This window comes from Myxine glutinosa, chromosome 8 (assembly GCF_964187855.1).
Source record: "Myxine glutinosa chromosome 8, kmMyxGlut1.1, whole genome shotgun sequence".
In the NCBI taxonomy this organism is placed as follows: Eukaryota; Metazoa; Chordata; class Myxini; order Myxiniformes; family Myxinidae; genus Myxine; species Myxine glutinosa.
Genome location: NC_136268.1, coordinates 47,738,050 through 47,756,915, shown reverse-complemented (window position 1 = coordinate 47,756,915; position 18,866 = coordinate 47,738,050). Strand labels below are relative to the sequence as shown.

Sequence of the window (18,866 nt, the reverse complement as noted above, 5' to 3'; positions counted from 1 at the left end):
ACATTGAAAACTGCTGAAATATGTACGCAACTTCAACTTAGCACAGTTTAGTAAATACTCGAGATAAATCCATGCGGTAAAAGATTGCTGAGAGTTGCTAAGACCTACGACTTAGAAATTCCACCTGGACACACTTCAGGGGCACTTTCAAAGGGGAGATGTGCTTATTCTTTCTAAAAAATATTTTCGGTGTGGTATTGACACGATATTTGCATGCATCGGTTTCAAAAATCGAGCAAATATGGCAAATATTACTCACGTGAAACCAGGATCCGTCTCGGTGGTAGCCATGAGTGTGTAGATGTCACATGATCAGTCATGAAGAGTGGTTAAGTCCAAAATATGACATACCATGGCATAAAAACGATTTGCCCGCAAAGCATTGCACCGCAACGGCGGTCACAGAGAGCCATGCACAGCGTGACGTAAGTAGTGCGCGCAGCGCCCCTGGCGGAATGCATGCACGTCTGCCAGCATGTCTCGCCCCCACCGAGCCAAGGGGATTCCTTGCACCGCATATGAAGCAAAAAGGGCAGAGCAGAATGAACCCAGAAAACCTGCATAGTGTGGCGACAAAAGCATTGCTAGCTAACACATGTCCCAGAAAACCTGCATAGTGTGGTGAAAAAAGCATTGCTAGCTAACACCTGTCCCAGAAAACCTGCATAGTGTGGCGACAAAAGCATTGCTAGCTAACACCTGTCTCAGAAAACCTACAGAGTGTGGCGACAAAAGCATTGCTAGCTAACACCTGTCTCAGAAAACCTACAGAGTGTGGCGACAAAAGCATTGCTAGCTAACACATGTCCCAGAAAACCTGCATAGTGTGGTGAAAAAAGCATTGCTAGCTAACACCTGTCCCAGAAAACCTGCATAGTGTGGCGACAAAAGCATTGCTAGCTAACACCTGTCTCAGAAAACCTACAGAGTGTGGCGACAAAAGCATTGCTAGCTAACACATGTCCCAGAAAACCTGCATAGTGTGGTGAAAAAAGCATTGCTAGCTAACACCTGTCCCAGAAAACCTGCATAGTGTGGTGAAAAAAGCATTGCTAGCTAACACCTGTCCCAGAAAACCTGCATAGTGTGGCGACAAAAGCATTGCTAGCTAACACCTGTCTCAGAAAACCTACAGAGTGTGGCGACAAAAGCATTGCTAGCTAACACATGTCCCAGAAAACCTGCATAGTGTGGTGAAAAAAGCATTGCTAGCTAACACCTGTCCCAGAAAAACTGCATAGTGTGGCGACAAAAGCATTGCTCGCTAACACCTGTCCCAGAAAACCTGCATAATGTGGCGACAAAAGCATTGCTAGCTAACACATGTCCCAGAAAACCTGCATAGTGTGGTGAAAAAAGCATTGCTAGCTAACACCTGTCCCAGAAAACCTGCATAGTGTGGCGACAAAAGCATTGCTAGCTAACACCTGTCTCAGAAAACCTACATGGTGTGGCGACAAAAGCATTGCTAGCTAACACATGTCCCAGAAAACCTGCATAGTGTGGCGACAAAAGCATTGCTAGCTAACACCTGTCCCAGAAAACATGCATAGTGTGGTGACAAAAGCATTGCTAGCTAACACATGTCCCAGAAAACCTGCATAGTGTGGCGACAAAAGCATTGCTAGCTAACACATGTCCCAGAAAACCTGCATGGTGTGGCGACAAAAGCATTGCTAGCTAACACATGTCCCAGAAAACCTGCATAGTGTGGCGACAAAAGCATTGCTAGCTAACACCTGTCCCAGAAAACCTGCATAGTGTGGTGACAAAGGCATTGCTAGCTAACACCTGTCCCAGAAAACCTGCGTAATGTGGCGACAAAAGCATTGCTAGCTAACACCTGTCCCAGAAAACCTGCATAATGTGGCGACAAAAGCATTGCGAGCTAACACCTGTCCCAGAAAACCTGCATAATGTGGCGACAAAAGCAATGCTAGCTAACACCTGTCCCAGAAAACCTGCATAGTGTGGCGACAAAGCATTGCTAGCTAACACCTGTCCCAGAAAACCTGCATAGTGTGGCGACAAAAGCATTGCTAGCTAACATCTGTCCCAGAAAACCTGCATAGTGTGGCGACAAAAGCATTGCGAGCTAACACCTGTCCCAGAAAACCTGCATAGTGTGGCGACAAAGCATTGCTAGCTAACACCTGTCCCAGAAAACCTGCATAGTGTGGCGACAAAGCATTGCTAGCTAACACCTGTCCCAGAAAACCTGCATAGTGTGGCGACAAAGCATTGCTAGCTCACACCTGTCCCAGAAAACCTGCATAGTGTTGCGACAAAAGCATTGCTAGCTAACACCTGTCCCAGAAAACCTGCATAGTGTGGTGACAAAAGCATTGCTAGATAACACCTGTCACAGAAAACCTGCATAGTGTAGCGACAAAAGCATTGCTAGCTAACACCTGTCCCAGAAAACCTGCATAGTGTGGCGACAAAAGCATTGCTAGCTAACACCTGTCCCAGAAAACCTGCATAATGTGGTGACAAAAGCATTGCTAGCTAACACCTGTCTCAGAAAACCTACATAGTGTGGCGACAAAAGCATTGCTGGCTCACACCTGTCCCAGAAAACCTGCATAGTGTGGCGACAAAAGCATTGCTAGCTAACACCTGTCCCAGAAAACCTGCATAGTGTGGTGACAAAAGCATTGCTAGATAACACCTGTCACAGAAAACCTGCATAGTGTAGCGACAAAAGCATTGCTAGCTAACACCTGTCCCAGAAAACCTGCTTAGTGTGGCGACAAAAGCGTTGCTAGCTAACACCTGTCCCAGAAAACCTGCATAATGTGGTGACAAAAGCATTGCGAGCTAACACCTGTCTCAGAAAACCTACATAGTGTGGCGACAAAAGCATTGCTAGCTCACACTGTCCCAGAAAACCTGCATAGTGTGGCGACAAAAGCATTACTAGCTAACACCTGTCCCAGAAAACCTGCATAGTGTGGCGACAAAAGCATTGCTAGCTAACACCTGTCCCAGAAAACCTGCATAATGTGGCGACAAAAGCATTGCTAGCTAACACCTGTCCCAGAAAACCTGCATAGTGTGGTGACAAAAGCATTGCTAGCTAACACCTGTCCCAGAAAACCTGCATAGTGTGGCGACAAAAGCATTGCTAGCTAACACCTGTCCCAGAAAACCTGCATAGTGTGGTGACAAAAGCATTGCTAGCTAACACCTGTCCCAGAAAACCTGCATAATGTGGTGACAAAAGCATTGCTAGCTAACACCTGTCCCAGAAAATCTGCATAGTGTGGCGACAAAAGCATTGCGAGCTAACACCTGTCCCAGAAAACCTGCATAATGTGGCGACAAAAGCATTGCTAGCTAACACCTGTCCCAGAAAACCTGCATAGTGTGGTGACAAAAGCATTGCTAGCTAACACCTGTCCCAGAAAACCTGCATAATGTGGCGACAAAAGCATTGCTAGCTAACATCTGTCCCAGAAAACCTGCATAGTGTGGCGACAAAAGCATTGCGAGCTAACACCTGTCCCAGAAAACCTGCATAGTGTGGCGACAAAGCATTGCTAGCTAACACCTGTCCCAGAAAACCTGCATAGTGTGGCGACAAAAGCATTACTAGCTTACACCTGTCCCAGAAAACCTGCATAGTGTGGCGACAAAAGCATTGCTAGCTAAAACCTGTCCCAGAAAACCTGTATAGTGTGGTGACAAAAGCATTGCTAGCTAACACCTGTCGCAGAAAACCTGCATAGTGTAGCGACAAAAGCATTGCTAGCTAACACCTGTCCCAGAAAACCTGCATACTGTGGCGACAAAAGCATTGCTAGCTAACACCTGTCCCAGAAAACCTGCATAATGTGGTGACAAAAGCATTGCTAGCTAACACCTGTCCCAGAAAACCTGCATAATGTGGCGACAAAAGCATTGCTAGCTAACACATGTCCCAGAAAAACTGCATAGTGTGGCGACAAAAGCATTGCTAGCTAACACCTGTCCCAGAAAACCTGCATAGTGTGGCGACAAAAGCATTGCTAGCTAACACCTGTCCCAGAAAACCTGCATAGTGTGGCGACAAAAGCATTGCTAGCTAACACCTGTCCCAGAAAACCTGCATAGTGTGGCGACAAAAGCATTGCTAGCTAACGCCTGTCCCAGAAAATCTGCATAGTGTGGCGACAAAAGCATTGCTAGCTAACACCTGTCCCAGAAAACCTGCATAATGTGGCGACAAAAGCATTGCTAGCTAACACATGTCCCAGAAAAACTGCATAGTGTGGCGACAAAAGCATTGCTAGCTAACACCTGTCCCAGAAAACCTGCATAGTGTGGCGACAAAAGCATTGCTAGCTAACACCTGTCCCAGAAAACCTGCATGGTGTGGCGACAAAAGCATTGCTAGCTAACACCTGTCCCAGAAAACCTGCATAATGTGGCGACAAAAGCATTGCTAGCTAAGACATATCCCAGAAAACCTGCACAGTTTGGCGACAAAAGCATTGCTAGCTAACACCTGTCCCAGAAAACCTGCATAATGTAGCGACAAAAGCATTGTTAGCTAACACCTGTCCCAGAAAACCTGCATAGTGTGGCGACAAAAGCATTGCTAGCTAACACCTGTCCCAGAAAACCTGCACAGTTTGGCGACAAAAGCATTGCTAGCTAACACATGTCCCAGAAAACCTGCACAGTGTGGCGACAAAAGCATTGCTCGCTAACACCTGTCATGGTTGTCTTCTAAAAAAAAACACACTTTTGAGCTCTGAGTCACCAACCTTTCAAACTGCCCCTGATTAATTGGGTCGTGTTCTGTTTCCTCTTGTAATAGTGGATTTTGGTGTATCTGGTGTGGCAGGATAGCTCAGTTGGTAGCTCACCATTGAGAGGTTGATTTTGGCTTGCTACACACAACAAACTGGCATTTTGATGCAGGACCAATTGGGGTCACTGCTCTGGAAGCATTTGTTGTTGTTGTTGTTGTTGTTGTTGTATTGCACTGGATAGTTTACTCGAACAAGCCCGCAGCACGGAGACAGCTAATCAATCTCATCGGAGTGACCCAAAGATGCCCTACATTCAGGATGGTGTACCCCCACCTTCACAAAGTCAGGGCCACGACAGAATTGGAGAGCAAGAGAGAGACAGAGAGAGAAGAGAGAGAGAGAGAGAGAGAGAGAGAGAGAGAGAGAGAGAGAAAGAAAGAAAGAAAGAAAGAAAGAAAGAAAGAAAGAAAGAAAGAAAGAGAAAGAAAGAGAGTGAGAGAAAAGAAGGAAAGGCCCGGTCCATGGTAGTCCGGGATCCACAGGCTCAAAAGCTCAATAAAATGGGTTGGACCTGACATGGCATGCTATACTTTTTGTTTGTGTTTTTCTATTATCTTGGACATTAAAGTCCACTGAATGAGAGGTCTGCTCTGCCGGAAACCTTGCGAAAAAATTTGTGGCCATTTTTGTACAGGGTCCGGCTGGGAGGTGTGACGATTTTCAGAAAACTCGTACACAGTTATTTTTAGTCGAATTTCAATTTTTATTTTTTTTAAAGACTAGATATATAATGCCATTTAATACACTGTAACAAAGACATTTAAAAAATGTAATTCATGTTTGAATTGGGTATAACAATGCAAGTGGGGGGTCTAGCGCATGCGTGATGGCTGTTGGTTACTCGTTGTTAGGCGCCATTTCAGTAGCCATGGAGCTGTGGACGATCGAACATCGCGTCTTTGTTGTTGAGACGTTTATTCAAACGGGTAGTTCGGTGGTGCTTACACAGCGCAGATTTCGTACTCACTTCAATGTTGGTCGACGTGGCGCCGTTCCATCTCGAAACACAATATTGAAGTGGGTAAAAAACTTCAGGACAACTGGATCTGTGAGGCCGGGAGCAGCTCGGGGAGGTGATCGAACCGTTAGGACCCCGGAAAACATCGAAAGGGTTCGACAAGCTGTGGAGGCCAGCCCTCGTCGGTCAGCGGTACGGCACGCTCGCGCTCTACGGATGTCAGACAGATCAGTTCGTCGAATTTTGCACTTGGACCTTCATTATCACGCGTACAAAATCATGGTGGTTCAAGAACTGCAGCAGAATGATTTCGTACGGCGGTTTACGTTCGCAGAAAGAATGCTGGAACTGCTGAGGGATGCTGCTGTGCTGAGAAATGCTGGAACTTTTCTGCGCGTCTGCAAGAATGCTTGGACAAGAACGGCCGCCATTTAGATGATGTCATTTTTCAAACATGAATTACATTTTTAAAATGCCTTTGTTACAGTGTATTACATGGCATTATATATGTAGTCTTTAAAAAAAACAAAAATTGAAATTCGACTAAAAATAACTGTGTACGAGTTTTCTGAAAATCGTCACACCTCCCTGTATGTGCAGCTTTTATTTTTTGACCGAAAAATGTGAAATGTTTTTTTTTTTTAATCCTCAGTGGGTTGTGTAGGCTGTCAAAAAATGCATCCCAGATACACGGAACACATGTGTTGACAACATCAAGTTGAGAAATACACTTACAAAACCTTTCCAAATGATTTAGAATCATTTTTATTCAAAAGCGCCCCCGATTTTTTTGCATTTTTTCATTATTTTCATCTTTACTTCATTAGTAATCAACTATGCCCTGAATTATGACATCAGCCAATGTGTCATTCTTTTCACCAAACATTATAGTCATTCCACAGTAAACATTCTGAAAATCAAACCAAAATCAATGGATCTGTGGTGATTTTATTACCCTTACGCTAAAAAATCCTAGACATTCTGTATATTTAGCATCATGGTAGTTTATGTCCATTTTATTAAACACCCTGGCCAAGGCATCTTTTTAATTTTAACAGAACCCTGTGCCCCCAAAGAAAATACTTGTAACACAAGAAATACAAAACAGCAAAATGATTTTTTAAACAAAATGTACACAGGATGACAAGCCAACAAAACAATGATCGTTACGCAGTTGAATTTGGATAGATTAGTGAGCAGTATGTAGAAAAAATGAAATTAAACTTTAACTGAACAAAATAATTGAACATAACAAAATAAAAAATTACTGGCAACAAGGTCTGTAATATCACATGAAATTAACATTGCACTGAACAAAATAACTTATAATGTGTAATACATGTCACTGTCTTCAAGTGTGAGTTCAATCCTTGAACATTTGTTGGGGTCCCGGTGCAGAGACATGCGATGACACACTTCACATTGGCTCTCGCACAGGAGCATCCTACTTCATCAAACTCAGCCATCAAACAGGACGTACATACTTCATCAAACTCAGCCATCAAACGTAACAGCTTTTTCAGTTGTTCGGTTGCATCAGCACATGTAGAAGATGCCTTCTCAACATCCTTTTCTGACAGGGCATCTAGGAGTAGCTGGACATTGATGGCAAGCACAGACATGCACTCCAGGTCCTTCTCTTCAATGATCAACCATCTGGCAAATGCTTCTCAGTGTAGGGCTAACATGGCTGCATGCACCATAGTGTGGGCACACAGCATTGCGTAGTAGTCTTTCCAACTGATGATCTTGTTTGCTGTTCCACGGAGACAGACATCAGCTTCTACCATGATGTCTTCGATTCCAGTGGCCTGCACCAAATGCCCAATTGCTCCCAGGAAATTTTGAGCAATATGGAAGCCACCCATGCGCAAGATAAGTTTGGCATACTTCTGGGGGTTCTTCTTTTGCAGACCCAGAACCACTTCATAGATTGCTTGGTCGCATGTGATGATGGTGAACTCTTGGCCCTGTTTTCTTGACACATCCATGCAGTACTGAACTGACTGTTCAACCACATCTGGGTCCGTTGGCCACAATTTTTTTAGCAAGATGAAAATAATGAAAAAATGCAAAAAAAATCAGAGGCGCTTTTGCATAAAAATGATTCTAAATCATTTGGAAAGGTTTTGTAAGTGTATTTCTCAACTTGATGTTGTCAACACATGTGTTCTGTGTATCTGGGATGCATTTATTGACAGCCTACACAACCCACTGAGGATTTTAAGAAAAAAAACGTCTTTCACATTTTTCAGTCAAAAAATAAAGACTGCATATACAAAAATGGCCACAATTTTTTTTCGCAAGGTTTCTGGCAGAGCAGACCTCTCATTCAGTGGACCTTAATGTCCAAATTAATAGAAAAAACACAAACAAAAAGTATAGCATGCCATGTCAGGTTCTCTCAAATTTTGGTTACTGGATCCCAGACTATGGGGACCAATCGGCACTCTGACCATGACTGAGCAGGAAAGAAAGGGGGATATTTGGCCCCCGACTTGCATTGGAAAGGGGAGGGGGGGGGGATACAACCACCACAAAGAGGCATCCCCGATAGTTGTTGTTGTTGTTGTTGTTGTCTTGTGTGCAGCCATATATTCCCTATCATACACTGGCCACATTCCGTCACACGCAGGCCATATTCCCTGTCACACACTGGCCACATTCCCTGTCACACACTGGCCATATTCCCTGTCACACACTGGCCATATTCCCTGTCACACATTCGCCATATTCCCTGTCACACACTGGCCACATTCCCTGTCACACACTGGCCATATTCCCTGTCACACATTCGCCATATTCCCTGTCACACACTGGCCATATTCCCTGTCACACACTGGCCATATTCCCTGTCACACATTCGCCATATTCCCTGTCACACACTGGCCATATTCCCTGTCACACATTCGCCATATTCCCTGTCACACACTGGCCATATTCCCTGTCACACATTCGCCATATTCCCTGTCACACACTGGCCACATTCCCTGTCACACATTTGCCATATTCCCTGTCACACATTCGCCATATTCCCTGTCACACATTCGCCATATTCCCTGTCACATGTTCGCCATTTCCCTGTCACACATTCGCCACATTCCCTGTCACACATTCGCCATATTCCCTGTCACACATTCGCCATATTCCCTGTCACACATTCGCCATATTCCCTGTCACACATTCGCCATATTCCCTGTCACACATTCGCCATATTCCCTGTCACACATTCGCCATATTCCCTGTCACACATTCGCCATATTCCCTGTCACACATTCGCCATTTTCCCTGTCACACATTCGCCATATTTCCTGTCACACGTTTGCCATTTCCCTGTCACACATTCGACATATTCCCTGTCACACATTCGCCACATTCCCTGTCACACATTCGCCATTTTCCCTGTCACACACTGGCCACATTCCCTGTCACACACTGGCCACATTCCCTGTCACACATTCGTCATTTTCCCTGTAACACACTGGCCACATTCCCTGTCACACATACGCCATATTCCCTGTCACACATTCGCCATATTCCCTGTCACACATTCGCCATTTTCCCTGTCACACACTGGCCACATTCCCTGTCACAAATTCACCATTTTCCCTGTCACACATTCGCCATATTCCCTGTCACACATTCGCCATATTCCCTGTCACACATTCGCCATATTCCCTGTCACACATTCGCCATATTCCCTGTCACACATTCACTATATTCCCTGTCACACATTCGCCACTTTACCTGTCACACATTCGCCATATTTCCTGTCACACATTCGCCATATTCCCTGTCACACGTTCGCCATATTCCCTGTCACACGTTCGCCATTTTCCCTGTCACACATTCGCCATTTTCCCTGTCACACATTCGCCATATTCCCTGTCACACATTCGCCATTTTCCCTGTCACACATTCGCCATTTTCCTTGTCACACATTCGCCATTTTCCCTGTCACACATTCGCCATTTTCCCTGTCACACATTCGCCATATTCCCTGTCACACATTCGCCATTTTCTCTGTCACACATTCGCTATAGTATATCCCCTGTCACACATTCACCATTTTCCCTGTCACATGCTCGCCGTTTTCCCTGTCACACGTTCGCCATTTTCCGTCACACGTTCGCCATTTTCCCTGTCACACGTTCGCCATTTTCCCTGTCACACGTTCGCCATTTTCCGTCACACGTTCGCCGTTTTCCCTGTCACACGCTCGCCGTTTTCCCTGTCACACGTTCGCCATTTTCCCTGTCACACATTCGCCATTTTTCCTGTCACACGTTCGCCATTTTCCCTGTCACACGTTCACCATTTTCCCTGTCACACGTTCGCCATTTTTCCTGTCACACGTTCACCATTTTCCCTGTCACATGTTCGCCATTTTACCTGTCACACGTTCGCCATTTTCCCTGTCACACATTCGCCATATTCCCTGTCACACATTCGCCATTTTCTCTGTCACACATTCGCTATAGTATATCCCCTGTCACACATTCACCATTTTCCCTGTCACATGCTCGCCGTTTTCCCTGTCACACATTCGCCATTTTCCCTGTCACACATTCGCCATTTTCCCTGTCACACATTCGCCATTTTCCCTGTCACACATTCGCCATTTTCCCTGTCACACATTCGCCATTTTCCGTCACACGTTCGCCATTTTCCCTGTCACACGTTCGCCATTTTCCCTGTCACACGTTCGCCATTTTCCGTCACACGTTCGCCGTTTTCCCTGTCACACGCTCGCCGTTTTCCCTGTCACACGTTCGCCATTTTCCCTGTCACACATTCGCCATTTTTCCTGTCACACGTTCGCCATTTTCCCTGTCACACGTTCACCATTTTCCCTGTCACACGTTCGCCATTTTTCCTGTCACACGTTCACCATTTTCCCTGTCACATGTTCGCCATTTTACCTGTCACACGTTCGCCATTTTCCCTGTCACACATTCGCCATATTCCCTGTCACACATTCGCCATTTTCTCTGTCACACATTCGCTATAGTATATCCCCTGTCACACATTCACCATTTTCCCTGTCACATGCTCGCCGTTTTCCCTGTCACACATTCGCCATTTTCCCTGTCACACATTCGCCATTTTCCCTGTCACACATTCGCCATTTTCCCTGTCACACATTCGCCATATTCCATGTCACACATTCGCCATTTTCTCTGTCACACATTCGCTATAGTATATCCCCTGTCACACATTCACCATTTTCCCTGTCACATGCTCGCCGTTTTCCCTGTCACACGTTCGCCATTTTCCGTCACACGTTCGCCATTTTCCCTGCCACACATTCGCCATTTTCCCTGTTACACATTCGCCATTTTCCCTGTCACACATTCGCCATTTTGCCTGTTACACATTCGCCATTTTCCCTGTCACACATTCGCCATTTTCCCTGTTACACATTCGCCATTTTCCCTGTCACGCATTCGCCATTTTGCCTGTTACACATTCGCCATTTTCCCTGTTACACATTCGCCATTTTCCCTGTCATACATTCGCCATTTTCCCTGTCACACATTCGCCATTTTCCCTGTCACACATTCGCCATTTTCCCTGTCACACATTCGCCATTTTGCCTGTCACACATTCGCCATTTTGCCTGTTACACATTCGCCATTTTCCCTGTTACACATTCGCCATTTTGCCTGTTACACATTCGCCATTTTCCCTGTTACACATTCGCCATTTTCCCTGTCACACATTCGCCATTTTGCCTGTTGCACATTCGCCATTTTCCCTGTCACACATTCGCCATTTTGCCTGTCACCCATTCGCCATTTTCCCTGTCACACATTCGCCAGCTGAAGAATTAACACTATTGTAGCGACCCATGGGTCCCCTAAGCGAGACCAGCGGCAGAATCTCCTTGCTCCAGCCGGTGACGTCATCGGCGGACAGCCTCGGCGCCGGGGTGGCCGGTCACGTGACCACCAAAGCGTGCCGCGCGTGCGGTTATGATCCTTTGCACCTGTCGGTCACGTGACCACCGAAACGCGCCTCGCCTGAGGGGCGTGGCTTTCGGTTTCGGTTATGCTTTCGGGTTTGGATATATATGCAGCCCGATAAACGGGCTTTGACAGAGTTCCCGAGTTGGTTTTTACAATAAACATCTTCTCGGACGAGTTTGTGTCATGCCCGTCACTTCGTCCGTATCAAGCGAGAGCCCCGGCCCTTCACTGGTGACCTACCGACGTGATCTGAACACGCAACCCCGACTGCCCCCGCATCCGTGGACACGGAAAGCATGCCCTAGCCAGGGAAGCCACCTAGGCTGGTGACGCCGGCTTCTCCCGCACGGCTTCGGGCGCAGTTTCGACCGCGGTTTCGACATGCCGGAGTTTCGGTAATGACGACGGCCATGACTATGAGGTTCGCGCACTGTGCTCGGCTCCTCCTCTACGACCAGAGGGGCGAACCTATTCCAAGACCCTCCGAAGGCACGGCTGCTTCGTCACCTTCGCGCGCACTGACGTTGGCGGAACGGCTGCTTCGTCACCTTCGCGCGCACTGACGTTCGCGGCACGGCCGCTTCCTCACACTTGCGCACCTACAACTACAAACCGCAACTACTTCTCTGACCCTGCATCCTCGGGAGGCCCGCGAGGAACCTCGGCAGCCTCCCCCGAGGCCTTGACCAGCCCCCCGGTTGGCTCACCCGCTTTTCGCGTGCACCGCTCGAGCCTTCTCGGCACTGCACCCGCGACCTGCAACCTCGGGAGGCCCGCGAGGAACCTCGGCAGCCTCCCCCGAGGACTTGCCCGGCCCCATCGGCCGCCCCCCGTCCACTGCATCCCCCGAGGCCTTGACCAGCCCCGCATCCTCGGGAGGCCCGCGAGCAACCTCGGCAGCCTCCCCCGAGGCCTTGTCCAGCCCCTTGGTTGGCTCACCCGCTTTTCGCGTGCACCGCTCGAGCCTTCTCGGCACTGCACCCGCGACCTGCAACCTCGGGAGGCCCGCGAGGAACCTCGGCAGCCTCCCCCGAGGACTTGCCCGGCCCCTCGGCCGCCCCCCGTCCACTGCATCCCCCGAGGCCTTGACCAGCCCCGCATCCTCGGGAGGCCCGCGAGGAACCTTGGCAGCCTCCCCCGAGGCCTTGACCAGCCCCCCGGTTGGCTCACCCGCTTTTCGCGTGCACCGCTCGAGCCTTCTCGGCACTGCACCCGCGACCTGCAACCTCGGGAGGCCCGCGAGGAACCTCGGCAGCCTCCCCCGAGGACTTGCCCGGCCCTTCGGCCGCCCCCCGTCCACTGCATCCCCCGAGGCCTTGACCAGCCCCGCATCCTCGGGAGGCCCGCGAGGAACCTCGGCAGCCTCCCCCGAGGCCTTGTCCAGCCCCTTGGTTGGCTCACCCGCTTTTCGCGTGCACCGCTCGAGCCTTCTCGGCACTGCACCCGCGAACTGCAACCTCGGGAGGCCCGCGAGGAACCTCGGCAGCCTCCCCCGAGGACTTGCCCGGCCCCTCGGCTGCCCCCCGTCCTGCACCCCCCGTCTGACCACCCGCCACCACACCGGACCCCCCCCCCCTGCCTGCACCCCCCGTCCGACCACCCGCCACCACACCGGACTCCCCCCCCCCCCCCCCCCCATGACTGGCCAGGGGTCGTTTTGGTCGGGTCACACGGACCCCCTCAGGTTGACCTTCCTGGATCAAGTCCATTCTGGGGGGGCGTGTGTAGTGACCCATGGGTCCCCCAAGCGAGACCAGCGGCAGAATCTCCTTGCTCCAGCCGGTGACGTCATCGGCGGACAGCCTCGGCGCCGGGGTGGTCGGTCACGTGACCACCAAAACGCGCCTCGCCTGAGAGGCGTGGCTTTCGGTTTCGGTTATGCTTTCGGGTTTGGATATATATGCAGCCCGATAAACGGGCTTTGACAGAGTTCCCGAGTTGGTTTTTACAATAAACATCTTCTCGGACGAGTTTGTGTCATGCCCGTCACTTCGTCCGTCTCAAGCAAGAGCCCGGCTCTTCAGTATCTACAATATGCCGAACACCTGGGAATGTGGGTACACTGGACAACTTTACTTCATGATATTCTCTATCATGTTGTAAGATTGTGCACCGTGTATACATGTGCACCTTACCTGTTGGGTGGTTGTGTGTCATTCGACCACATTCAATGCTGACTTCCACCAGCGTGTCCAGCTGATCAGGCAGCGGGAAGCGCAAACCGATGCACATGGCTTTGGTGGCAGCACCGAATCCCGTCCCTGAACAAGACACATCCAACATTAAACTGGCACAACTGGAAACCTGGCAACCCGAACAAGAAAACAGGAAATGACCTGGAAACAGGAAACAGGAAACAGGAATAACAAGCAAACAGGAAATGCAACAGCCAAGGCCCAAGTCAATTATTTGGTTTTCTGCATTGTTGTTGCCAGAGACCAACAGTTGATAACTCTTGCAACTTGCTTCAAACTCTACCTTCTGAGAATCACCTGGCAGAAGAGCAATGCACTTGAGTATCACATTAACAAGGAATCGGTGTGGCGTGAGAGGATATTTGCTGTTTGTCAGTGAGTCACAGGAGTGTCTGTAGCAAAATGGCGACGGTCTATTTTGTTTAAGAAAAGGAAGAAGGTAATTATTTATATCAGCTGGTACTCCAAAGCCCTGCGCCAAAGACTTTCCTCCGTCGACCCTACAAGCAGGTGGGACTAATCGGGCCGTTTAGTAATTGGTAAAGGTAGCTGGATGAGTACGTGTGACCTGGCAGGAGGAAAAGGACCGAAAGGAGGCAACACCGGATGTGAGGCGTCACATGACCCCAAGGCCACCAGCAGGTCATGAATGGGAGAGCAGTACCTGCATATCAGGCTCATACCTAGAGATAGCAAGTACTCTCAGGACCTTGTATTCTAGGCTGCATGGGAACCACCACCAGGGGTGTTGCGCAAGATCGATGCAGAAGTATCGACACAGAGCAGAGCCATACTCCATAGCACGACAAATTCTGACAACATCCATGGAAAGACCTAGCACTCTTAAAAACTTCCAGGACGATGGCCTCGATTCCAAGTTGTGGGGTTAAAGGGGTTTCTGCTGTTTGTTTTATTTCTCCAGAAATATTGAGGTTCATGAATGAACGACAATTACTCAATATGCAAGGTTCCGATACTTACACGAAGGTTGATGATAACTTGTGATGGAGAAATGAGCAAGTTTGATAGAAGAAAAGGTCACAAGCATTGCACAATAAAATCCTTAAATGATGTCACAGTGTTTACTTGGAAAGTGACTTTTACGAGTGTGTGCAGCCATGGCACCATCATGGTGGAGATGGACCCCTCCCTGCTCAAGAGTTGATTGCATGTAAGGCTTCGCAGGTCATACGTGTTGTGATAATGACAATGTGATAGATACCGTGTCTTCAGAAAGTATTCACACCCCTTAACTTTGTCACATTTTGTTGTGTTACTGCCCGAATTAAAAATGGGTTAATTGAGTCTTTTTTTATCAATGATCTACACATTATACCTCATAATGGGTAATTTTAGTAATTTTTACAAAATTATGAAAAATTAGATTTAAAAATATATCTAATTTACTTAAGTATTCAACCCCCTAAGTCAATACTTCGAAGAAGCACCTTTAGCAGTGATTACAGCTACGAGTCTTCATGGGCATGCCTGCATCAACTTTGCACATCTGCATCTTGGGAGGTTTCTCCCATTCTTCCTTGCAGATGCTCACACTCTGTCAAGTTGGATGGGGAGCGTCGGAGAAGAGCAATCTTTAAGTCTTTCCACAGATTCTCAATGGGATTCAAGTCTGGGCTTTGGCTGGGCCACTTAAGGAATTTCACGTTCTTGTACTGAATCCATTCCAATGTTGCTTTGGCTGTATGCTTGGTGTCATTGTCCTGTTGTAATGTAAATTTTTGCCGCAGTCTCAGGTGTTTTGCACTCTGAAGCAGGTTCTCCTCAAGGATTTGCCTGCATTTGGCTCCATTCATTGTTCCCTCTATCCTTACAAGACTCCCAGGCCCTGCCGCTGAAAAGGATCCCCATAGCATGATGCTGCCATCACAATGCTTCACAATCGGGATGGTGTTAGATGGTTGATGACCCAGACATAGTGCTTTGCATTCTGGACAGAGTTCAATTTTCATCTCATCAGACCACAATCTTTTGCCGCATGCTCTCAGAACCTATCACGTGCCACTTTGCAAACTCTGGGCTTGCTGTCATGTGCCTTTTTCTTAGGAGTGACTTCCGTCTGGCCACTCTCCCATAAAGCCTAGATTTGTGAAGTGCTGCAGAGACGATTGTCCTTCCGGCAGATTCTCCCATCTCAGCCAAGGAACTCTGTAGTTCTGCTGAGTGATCATTGGGTTCTTGGTCACCTTCCTGACTAAAGTCCTTCTTGCCTGGCTGCTCAGTTTGGTCGGATGGCTAGCTCTAGAAAGAGTATGAGTAGTTCCATATTCTTTCCATTTCCTAATGATGGAGCTCACTGTGCTCTTGGGAGCTTTCAACAATCTAGAAAATTTTATATTCCCTTCGACAGATCTCTGTCTCCTCACAATTCTATCTCGGAGTTATACGGACAGTTCCTTGGACTTCATGGTAGAGTTTCTGCTCTGACATGCACTGTCAACTGTGGGACCTAATGTAGAAAGGTGTGTTTCTTTCTAAATAATGTCCAATCAATTGAATGGGATGCAGGTGACTCCAATCAGGTTGTCGAGACATTTCAAGTATGATTAAAGGAAATTTGATTGCACCTGAGCTGAATTTGGAGTGTCATCGCAAAGGGGTTGAATACTTATTGACTTAAGACATTTCAGGTATACATTTTTAATTATTTTGAAAACATTACTAAAATAAAAATTCCACTTTGACATTAATGGGGAATTATGTGTAGATCAGTGACACAAAAATCTCAATTTAAACCATTTTAAATTCAGGCTGTAACACAACAAAATGTGAAAAAGTCAAGAATGGGTGTGAATACTTTCTGAAGACACTGTGTATCACATGACAGAGCACAAATTGATAGGAGGATGTATAAACTGCACACCATATTTCAAACTCAGGTGGAGGTATGTGCTCTACCGGTTGACGTTTAACAGCGACTGCTCTCCTCTTCACCTTTTCCATACCCATGCCATTGCTGTTCCATAGAGCAGATGCGCAATATGATTTACAACTGATAATTCCATTGTTTATAGACTTCAGATCCTCGACAGTAAATATACAGTAGTTGGGACAAGGTGCTTCAGAAAATGCTGAAGACCATTGTCATTGCAATGTTTTCGTGGTTTGTGATATAGGAGTAAATGGAGGCATGTGATAAACATCGGTGCAAAGCAGAATATTCCAGAGGGACTGGTGCTTGTAAAAAGATTCAAGGTACAGCAGGTGTTGCATGCATTGGGTCTGCGACAGCAGGTGTTGCATGCATTGGGTTTGCGACAGCAGGTGTTGCATGCATTGGGTTTGCGACAGCAGGTGTTGCATGCATTGGGTCTGCGACAGCAGGTGTTGCATGCATTGGGTCTGTGACAGCAGGTGTTGCATGCATTGGGTCTGCGACAGCAGGTGTTGCATGCATTGGGTCTGCGACATCAGGTGTTGAATGCATTGGGTCTGCTACAACAAGTGTTGCACGCATTGGGTCTGCGACAGCAGGTATTGCATGCATTGGGTCTGCGACAGCAGGTATTGCATGCATTTGCTCTGTTACAGCAGGTGTTGCATGCATTGGGTCTGCGACATCAGGTGTTGAATGCATTGGGTCTGCTACAACAAGTGTTGCACGCATTGGGTCTGCGACAGCAGGTATTGCATGCATTTGCTCTGCTACAGCAGGTGTTGCATGCATTTGGGTCTGCTACAGCAGGTGTTGCATGCATCGGCTCTGCTCCTTGGTGTCTTTGGTTGCCTGTGGCCGGTCGTTCAATCTTCTCGCATCTGCGTTGATTCCATGAACGAACCAGACGACGATGTCCTCTTACAATCTAGCTTTGGTGACCTTGTTTTTGAAACTGCTGTTAATCACACGAAGAGTATTAATATTTGCTTCTAACTCATTTTCACACACAAAAAAGTTTTTCCAGCTCACTCTAAATGTTGCCATTTTTAGTGTCTTTTACCCCTTTTCCTGAAGCACTTTTCAGCATTTTCTTATTTAACATTCCAGGTGAATTGTTCATTCTTGACCATTTAATCCAAGATTAATATTTTATCTTAAATGAAATTACTTTGAATAAATGAATAAAGTATCATCTCCAGTTCATTATATTAAAGGTAGGTTTTCACGGGACTCACGAAGGATGCGAATGTCGAAAAAATGGCATTTTTTCGCCAATGGCGAAAAAATGAACCCTAACAACCCTTTATCCACCTGTTTTCCTCCATCCTATCGGGAGTTTGTTGACCTCAACCTCTGGTGAGCTCTTCCATGAGCCTTAAACTTCATACTAAACAAAACTGAACTGATGGCGACCAGTTTTTTCACCACTTCCTTTTGCATCACACTTGTTGAAGCTCACAAAATAATGTAGTCATTCCGAGACCAAAATTTAACATACACAAGAGTAAGACTAGTTTTAAAAGCAGAGCAGTAGTTTAAGGTTTTATCAAGCCACCCACCAGTCTCCTTCACTACATTAGGCCATCATCATCAGTAGTCTAAGGGGTCCTCAGTGTGGAAGGCCACAGGCTTAAGGAAGCCAATGAGTAACAAGCTCAAAAAGTTTTAATTAAAACAAAAGCCGCGTCGATGTTACACAATGCCTAGATGCAGCTGTGCCTATAACGTCGATGTTATAGGCACAGGACATTCCTATTGATTCGATTACTTGATGTTATTTTTCCATGCCATGACCATGCCGCGACCATGCCGCGATTAAAAAAAAAAAAATCTCGGCAATTTCCCGTGTGTAGCGACACGTGAACGAAGCTATGCTCCTCTCTCCACATTATTGTGACGACGTATAAATTAAATATTTCATCGTGACGATTGTCATCAAATGGACGAATTTTTAATATATCTCGGCATTTTCCCGTCTGTTATTTCAGGCGGTGTATGACTGACCATGCCGCGATTTAAACAAAATATATATATCTCGGCATTTTCCCG

The 18,866-nt window shown here is 47.1% G+C and overlaps 1 protein-coding gene across 1 annotated transcript in view; it reads right to left on the bottom strand.

The window, feature by feature from the left end:
- The window catches only part of ADPRHL1 (ADP-ribosylhydrolase like 1), a 43,631-nt gene that overhangs the window by 16,272 nt on the left and 8,493 nt on the right, over positions 1–18,866 (bottom strand). The window contains 2 exon segments of the mRNA XM_078783951.1: positions 466–557; positions 13,862–13,987. Of these exon segments, the coding sequence (XP_078640077.1) occupies positions 466–557; positions 13,862–13,987 (218 nt within the window).